Source organism: Carlito syrichta, unplaced genomic scaffold (assembly GCF_000164805.1).
Source record: "Carlito syrichta isolate Samal-C Ts95f unplaced genomic scaffold, Tarsius_syrichta-2.0.1 Scaffold269245, whole genome shotgun sequence".
Lineage (NCBI taxonomy): Eukaryota > Metazoa > Chordata > Mammalia > Primates > Tarsiidae > Carlito > Carlito syrichta.
In genome coordinates, this window is record NW_007213341.1 from 934 (window position 1) to 9,953 (window position 9,020).

General features: G+C 38.3%; 1 protein-coding gene across 1 annotated transcript; it reads right to left on the reverse strand.

The window, feature by feature from the left end:
- Positions 1-208: 208 nt before the first annotated feature.
- Positions 209-8,085, reverse strand: LOC103254085 (solute carrier family 12 member 1-like; the record flags this gene model as incomplete). The annotated part of the gene is made up of 5 exons (XM_008052245.2): positions 8,004-8,085; positions 7,039-7,134; positions 3,708-3,847; positions 2,249-2,359; positions 209-320 (listed from the first exon to the last, which is right to left on the reverse strand). Coding segments are annotated over exons 1-5 (541 nt in total), but the record flags the coding sequence as incomplete, so codon positions are not given.
- Between the last annotated feature and the right edge of the window lie 935 nt (positions 8,086-9,020).

The following is a 9,020-nucleotide window of genomic DNA, read 5'->3' on the forward strand; positions in this document are numbered from 1 at the left end:
TCTGAGCCCCCAAAATGTTTGATTTGTCTAGCTGCTCAGTGGCAGGACTAAGACACAACATGGGATCTCCTGAATCCAACTCTAAGTCAACTGGTCTCACTCTGGACCACACTGAACTTCCAAAGACTAGGGTTGGGCTGGTGAGAATGGTGATGAGGGGGGCAATGGAGAACCAGTTATTGAAAAGCAACTAATTTGTCACATGTACCTTGGTAATTAAAGAAACCTCTGGCCTTTTTTTCATTGTTGGATGGAATGACTGTTCCAATGAAGAAGTTTGCAATAGCAATGAGAAGAATGACCAGAAGAATCACTTGAGCCTGGAATGGCAAAGTAAAAGGAGACCACATTAGATTTATTTAGCTTTTTACATATTATGAAAGTTATGATTATACATTGGAGAAAGACTCTATCTCATTATTTTAGTTCAGACTTTGCTACCCAGAGTAGGTAATAAATGCATCTCTATAGAATGGCATCTCAATGAGCCTTATTCTTCCTGGATGTAGACACTACATTTTCATTGGAAGCATGTGTTTGGACACTTGAAGGTGACATTTCAAGAACATTCCAAGTAGCAGGTGAGTAACTCCTACAGTAATGTAAATGGAGCTAAAAGTTTTAACACTGATAGATGAGTTTTTTTCCAGGGAGAGCACCTACAGTTTCTTGCTTTTCCCAGTGCTAACTGCAGAAGGAGTTTGAGCACACAGAATGATACGTAGAATACCTGTGATGCCCAGGGCACTTGATATCAGGCTGCCGCTGTGTGCTCAGTACAAGCAATCTGCAAGGTAGACTGGCCAGATGGTCTTCCAATATTTCAAGGCTTTTATGACTTGGTGTTATCATATGGTATTTCCTTTACCTGGGATATACTTCACTCTATTCTTTGCTTACAGTATTTTCTTCTTCTCGTCCTTTAAGTCTGTTATCTCCTCAGAGAGGCCTTTCTTGACCACTTAATCTAAATAATAACACCTATATGTTCACTGAGGACTTACAATAGAACAGGTGTAGTTTTAACTTCACCTGCATATGTTTATTTAGGTAGATAATACCACTAACAAGCTAACAACCCTATGATATAGGTAATATTATTATCACCAGTTTAAAGATAAAGAAACTGAGGCACAGAGAGTTTAAATAATTTACTGAAGGTCACAGAGATATAAACCAGATCTAAATCCAGGTACTCTGACTATAGAACTGGGGCTTTAAATACTAGCTTTGACAACCATTAAATTTCACTGCTCCCCTGGGAGTAAAGTAGTTTACAGTAGACTTCCCCTTGTTTTTGTTTTGTTTCTTTCTCAGTATTCTGTTTATTTTCTTTACAGCACTTTCTATAATTTATCATTTTAAATTTATTCATTCACTTGTTTATTACTCATATATCCACAGACCATATATTGAACTAGGGCAGGGATTGCCTGTTTTGGTCAAAACTGAACACCTAGTGCCAAGCAGAATGTTCATCACATGGTAGGCACTTAATACATTTTTGTTTAATGTGCAAATGCAAAATCTAAAAAACATCATGTAAGAATGTTTTCTACTGCCTTTTATAGATGGGAGTCTTTGAACATCTTTCCATTTCTTACAACCACTTGAGCTCTAGTTACTTCAACTCCAGGCGCGTAGGAACATTTTCAATTGTATCAATCACGGTAGATTCATAAAGGAGGCAAAAGGTATGCTTACCATTATTCAGAAATTTGCTATCTGTTTTATAACTAGTTAAACTCAGTTGTTTTGTGGTCCTGCAGCATATGATGCCCTCAAAGTTGCTGGTGAAGTACTAAGTTTCAGAAGAGAATGAATGCTTTTGCCTCTAGTACCTTCTCCCAATACACTTGTCATTTCTTTTGGGCTTTAACATCCACAGGCAGCTTAAAAGGCAATACCAGAGTTTGTGATTGAGAGACACAGGCTTCCAGAGTGCATCATTGCTGTGATCATAAGGGGCCTGTGCATGAAGATGGCAGCCACCTCGGTGGCTGTGTCGCTGTGATGACAGCACAAAGAAGGACAAAACACAGGATTGTCACGTGACTTGTGAGTTGAATCATGACTGTCTGGATTTTGTGCTTTGTGGTTTTGGTGTTCCACATAGCACTAACCTGATCCTTTCACCATAGTAAATAATAACAGCAATTCTTTCTGAGTTTGGGGTTCCTCCTATTCCTGAAATTTTTTTCAGGACCTGACCAGATGATGTTGATAATATCATTTTTGAGAAATTCACCTTTGCTTCCCATTCCATTCCAGCTACTGAAATTCCTAAAAGAATCACCACCGTGATAGAGCCTATAATCCGGATGTCATTGGTTGGATCCACCATCATTGAGTCGCTCTCCTGGGGGTGTGAAATATTAAATGGTTAGAGATACAGCTTTTTGCAAGTGTGTCTCACTGTAGCTTTTTTTTTTTTTAAGTCAGAGTCTCACTCTGTTGCCCAGGTTGGAATGCAGTGGCATGCTCATGGCCACCGCAGCCTCAACCTGTTGCACTCAGGCGATCCTTCCGCCTCAGCCTTCCAAGTAACTGCAACTACAGGTGCACGCCAACACACCTTGCTAATTTTTAAAAATTTATTTATGGTAGAGACGAGGTCTGGCCAGGTTGCCCAGGCTTGTGTCAAAACCCTGGACTCAGACAATCCTCTAGCTTCCACTTCCCAAAGTGCTGGGATTACAGGTGTGAGCCACTGCTCCTGGTGCTTATTATAGCATTTAACAGTAAAAAGAAATATTGTGTACTAACACCTGGGGCCATTTAGGATAATAGCAAATTGAAACATTCAAAATTTGAGAAGTTAAAGAACCTAGCGTTAATTTTTTTTTCTGTGGAAATAGACCTTTGATAGCTAAGGTTAGGAGTTAGAAGTTTTAGAGATTCTTTCTAGTCATAGTTTTGGAAGCTATTGTAGCACTCAGTAAAAGTGTGTGTACATATACAAGTTTTGTTTTGCTTCAGAAGAATGAGCACTCACTTTTGCATATTAGAGGAAATCTAGAAAAATAAAAATGGTTTTACAATGTGAATGCTGGAAATTAAGTGCTATTCAATTTAAGAACAGACCACAAAAACCTGATAATACAGCTCTTGAAGATAATATAAATTTATAACTTATAAGCTTATTTATTTATCTAATTTTAAAATAGTTGCACTTTTACCAATTGAATTCAGTGAATACCTTCACTAGCATGAAGAAAGGACTAGAAGTTAGTTGGTATACCAGTTAGTTAATGTGCTTGAGCATGCACCACCCTAGACTGGCCACCTACCTAGAAAATGCCTAGTTTTCTGCAGTGAGTTATTTTAATGTTTAAACTTTCTTTCCCTTTGGAGCTCTATAACCATAATCATAGTATTGCTTCTGATAGTAATATCCATTATTTTACACACTATTTCACTTGATCTATACCACACTTCTGTGAAATACATTTAACAGAATTATAACCCATATTATAGATTTGGAAAACAAGGTTCAGATGAATCAAGGAGCTGATGCAATGTCTCTCAGCTGGCAAATGTGAGCGCCTGGACTTCAAGCCAAATCTTCTGATGCCAAGCCCAGGCTCCTTCCACTATATCCAACTTTTTTCCTTTCATCTGGCTATACTAATAGCCCCTAGTGCCCTGGAAAAGCAAACTAATGGAATTATCTTGCTTGGCTAAAGAAAAGAAAAGCTTTTAATTACCTTAAGAAGATCTACCACAGTCTCAGCAAATCCCACCACATACATAGCAACAGCCACTGCATTGGCAAAAGCAAAGATCAAGCCTATTGACCCACCGAACTCGGGGCCTAAACTTCTGGAAATGAGGTAGTAGGCCCCACCTGAAACAAGAAATGAACACACTTTACATGGAGGAACTGCTTGTTTATAAGACCAGATAATTTTGAACATCTGAGAGCATTTGAAATGTGAATTAATCTAATAAAAATATGATAACATTCTAATAATTTTAGGAATTTTGTATCACCCTAATGAAAAATAGCCCTTCTTGGTACTCTGTACATCATCTATAATAGCAGTATCCTAACCATAAAATCCAATTGATTAAAACCTAAATGTAAAAGATAAGCTACAAATGAAAACACAGCAAACTTTACACAAAAATTATTTGTATTTAAGCAATATTGAAATGTTCAATGAATAATGCAACTGAAGTAAAATTTTCTATCAAAAAGTTTTCAGGAGTAGGAAAGCCTGGATAGAAAATGAAGTGGGTGAAGTTTATCTTCTAACTTCCTTTCTGTTGCATATACAATTTTATATATTTATATTTCATACCTTTTACATAGATACACTTTCCTGGTACATATTCACTGCATAAAATATGTGTCTAGTGCTAGGTACTATCCATTCCATAAGTGAGGCTTGGTTTTCTATGGTTTTAGTTCAAGAAGGCATGATTATTACCAAGTAGTCATATATGCATAGGGGTAGCAAGTGGAAGAAAAGTAGGGAGGGCCTTGGAACAATTCCTTCTCTCTTGGACATTGAAAAAATAGTTCTAGACAAGGCTGTGTACATCTGTGCATATGAAAGACTGAACTAGATTGGCCAATGGCCTAGGAAGTCCCTAGAGCAGGTTACTGAAAGTAGATAGGACTAGATGTTAAGAGGCCTGATTATCACAGACCACAGTAAATTAGTGACTCCTAATACTGAGGTGGTTTTGGAGGCAGAGGGATTTGGCATGAGAATGACATTAAATGAGACACCTAAAAACAAAACAAAATGACTTTTTGCTGATTAAAATTTTTCTTTCACTATAGAAACTCTTTTAGCTTCATGAATCACTGAGGTGGTTTTGGAGGCAGAGGGATTTGGCATGAGAATGACATTAAATGAGACATCTAAAAACAAAACAAAATGACTTTTTGCTGATTAAAATTTTTCTTTCACTATAGAAACTCTTTTAGCTTCATGAATCAAAGTCCTCTCTAAAAGTGCAACATATTCTCTAGGTGGAGCAAATCCCCATTATTTCCTTTACACAGATTACATTCAACAGCTTTGCTAGCCAGGGACCTAGGTAGGGTTGATCAAAATGAGGGACAGGCAGGGTTGGTCAAAATGAGAGACAGGCGTGAAAGTGTGTTATGTGTCAGATAGTGTTTTAGAAGGCCCTGAGTGGGGAGATCTGATGAGGGACCTAAGTAGAGAACCAGAGAAAGCAAAAGGGAAGGGTAGGGGGACGAAGGGAAATGAGAAGAGCAATAAACTTCATCCCATTTATTTTCTGCATAGGCCTACATGCTCCTAGATGATTTGAAAGTAATTCCTTATTTTTTTCTTTCCTTTTGATGATATTCCCTTGCCTATTGGCCACTGGGAACATAATGTTTGGGCTGAATCCTGAGTCCCAGGTGCAGGAGTGGTTTACTGAGTAGGAATCGTCAGCATTATGGACTGGGGCACTGCAGAAGACCCATGCTGAGGATACTTGGGAGAGAGCCAGAGAGGTTCATCCAATGTACAAAGGAACCATATATTTTACTGTAATAGTCCATGACTTCTTACTAGACACATAGTTACTCTCCACTTTATAAACATGTTTCATCACAAGAAATAGGTGAAATAAATATTTCCTGGAGATATTCTAACTTTATAGAAATATTTTTGAGAAAAAAATTTGCCTTGATCTTTAAATTTTGGGTTACTTTGTTTCATTTTTTAAAAGATGTTGGAGACTAATTAGCAAATTCAAATTTCACTTCCGATATTAAATCAGCTTCAGAAATGATTAGTCACCAAACCTGTAGTCATAAGTAAATTAATGGACTTACCTCCTCTTACTACTCCATTTGTACAAATAGCAGACATAGAAATACCTGTGAGTGTCGTCACTACCACACTCAGGCCAATGATGATGACTCCAAGACCTGCAAAATCCCCCAAGAAAAGTGTTTGGCTCCAGTACTGAAAGAGGTCACCAGTACTTCAGAAGTCAGTGGTCTGAATCTTGCCACAGAAGGATCAATCTTCCTATGAAGACCTGAAATGTTCTAAAAGATCTCTTTCCACAAGGGCGTAGGAAATACCTGAAATGTACTAAACTTTAAAACTGAAGCCATATGCAGGAGTTGTTTTCCAAGAAACATCAGCAAGAGATATGCAGACTGGCCTGAAAAATAAAATGTTTAACCAAGAAATGTGCACTTCTGTAAGGCATGACCTGCAATGTGCCAGAGAGAACCGTTAGAAAAGAAATCAATGTAGACCTGGACTATACTCACCGCACCTTACATTTTCTTCTTCATCTGGCTCCTCCAAAAGGCTAGCCAGTCTTTAAGAATATTTGGCTACTTCCTTGATCCCATCACAAAAGTATATAAAAATGTTTGCCTACCCGTAGCAAATGATGAGGGCATTAGATATCTTAAAGATTTTACCTCCACGGACAAACCCGTTAGTTGCTATTGCAGAAGTTGACAACCCAGTAATAGAAGTTACCATGGTGGAAAGAAGAATTATGAGAACTCCAAGACCTGTTAGCAATGAAAGATAAAAGATAATACATTTTACTTTTTTTCCTTGGATTCCCTATCGCTGCAAACTATACTGCCTTTAAGTTTTCGGGTCCATGCCTCAGATCCCAATGGAGTTTCTTTGTGCTAAGGAGAAACTGGTATGCTTGGCATAAAGATGAAGTCAGAGAACGGCTCATTTTGATGAAGGATGGTTTCCAAAAGTAAACACAATCTAAAATGTAGCCTTGAAAAGGAAAAGTTGACTTAATGCTGATGTCCTGGGAGAGGATATACCTTGGCTGTGAAAAGAGAAAACATGACATTTAACCTTCTTTCTTGCTTGAAAGGAACCTGAATGAGAAAGTTGGGGGTTTGACAAAGGTTAACCTTTCCCATTTTTCTTGCATCCTTTTGCCTGGGGGAGGAAGAGTAAAAATAAACCAACTTGCATTACCTTTGAAAACACTCCAGAAAGGTCAGTGGTGAACTAATAGAGCCTGTGTTGCCTTTACCTTACAAATGATCGTACAGGTCACAAGTTTAATTACCTCCTCTGACATATCCATTTGTGACAATAGCAGAGGTGGATAAACCAGTGATACCAGTCACTGTCACGGCTAAGCCGATGATAATCACACCAAGACCTCAGTTGAGAGAGGAAAAATAAAGGCATTAAATGGTGGAACAATCCATTTGATTATTTACATAAAAGCAAGTAAGTTTAGGGTAATCACCAAAGTACCACATTTGAGTTTAACAAGTTGGCCAGAAAATCACCAGAGAATAAACGCTGAGCTTTGAATTTTTCTGCCTGTGGTAGCTCAAGTTCCAAGAACATCAAGGGCTAAAATGGGCAGTGCTAAGCTGTATACAACAGCACAGCTATGACTGATCATGACTTGATTTGAACCCCATTTAAAAAAATTTGAGACGAGGTCTCAGTATGTTGCCCAGGTTGTCCTTGAAGTCCTGGGCTCAAGTAATCCTCCCATTTCAGCCTCTTGAGTAGCTGGAACTACAGGCACACACCACCACACCTGGCAGAGCCCTATTTTTGATAAAGTTTTAAGCACCTATAAACATAATGACTTGTCTACAATTCCAAGCTGTCACTATAACTAGAGATTAAATGTTCAGCTTTCCAGGTAACTGTCATTTTATGGACATTTGGTCATGTAGAGCTGGAAAATTAAATACAGTATAGCAAATTATTCATCTGATAGATGGATAAAGTAGAAAGAATCGAATTAAACTACATTACTTTATTGGTTTTGTAACCTCTGGCATATTACTTATTTTCTAAATCAGTAATGGCAATGAAATTAAAAAGAATGCATGTGTAAGGTAGCTACTGTAGTGCATAGCACACAGTACAATCAGTGTTACTGCTTTATGAGCATATCCTCAATAGTCATAATAGCTATTTTTGTTTAAAAGCCTACTATAAATCCAGTTATGTGACAGACAGTGTGAAAGATGTAAGGAACACACAAAATGGAATTTAAAAAGTTACCTTCAAGAGTCTTATGGTTCAGAAGGTCAATGATTATAAGAAAAGGGAGAAAGTGATAGAGGCCAGAATTCAAGGAAGGCATGACTGCTTTCAGCATCAAGAAACACACAGCCAGGAGGATACTGAAGGGTTGCAGAATATTCCAGGAGATACCACTTGGGCAAAAGGATTATTTTGAGCTGAAGGTGATTGAAAAGAAGAAGATACATAAAAAGCTCTTGATCTCCTAAAAGCAGGACATAAATTTATAAATGTATCTCACCCTCTCTACCAGGAAGAACAGAAACTAATCACCAGAGACAACTTTAGACCCTTATCAGCCTGAAAAAGGCAACATAGGAATCTACACAAGTCTTACTGACTAGCCCTTATCATTTCTTAGTTTTCCAATTGATTTACCTTCCCACAACTTGCCACCCTGAGAGTGAAAAGTCATTTTCCATTGTCTTGTCACCTCTCTACAATTTTATTTTTTGTTAAGATGATATATAAGCCCATGTTCTAAACACACCTTTGAGTCACTCATCACTGAGTGTTTCCATGTTTATGCATCATGCTCATGTTAAGAAATTTTTTCTTGTTTTTCTCTTGTTGATCTGATTTTGCCAGTCTAAATTATAATGAACCTAAGGTGAGTAGAGGGTCAGAGTGTTTTCTCCCCTTTAATATGCTCTCCAAGGAAGGCTGACACAGAATTCAGGGGAAGGTTATGGGGTCCCAGCCAGTAAACTCACCCTGGCTCCACCCAGAATGCTCTGGTCTGGACTGTTTGGTATACTCCGCTACATAGAGTGAATATTTCATAGTTGTTGTTGGCAGGCTCTCTTGTCCCAGGGATGGTTAGAAGGGTAGTTGGCCAAGAGAGGATGCGATTTCTCTGGACATATTCCAAGAGAAGGGGAAGGGAAGGGAGGTTAAGGGCAACAATGCAAATCAGGTTCTAGAGTCTGGCTTCTTTGATGTTCCTGGCCATACACACCTCCAGCAGGAGTCTCTAGGCTACTTTCCAGGTTAAAG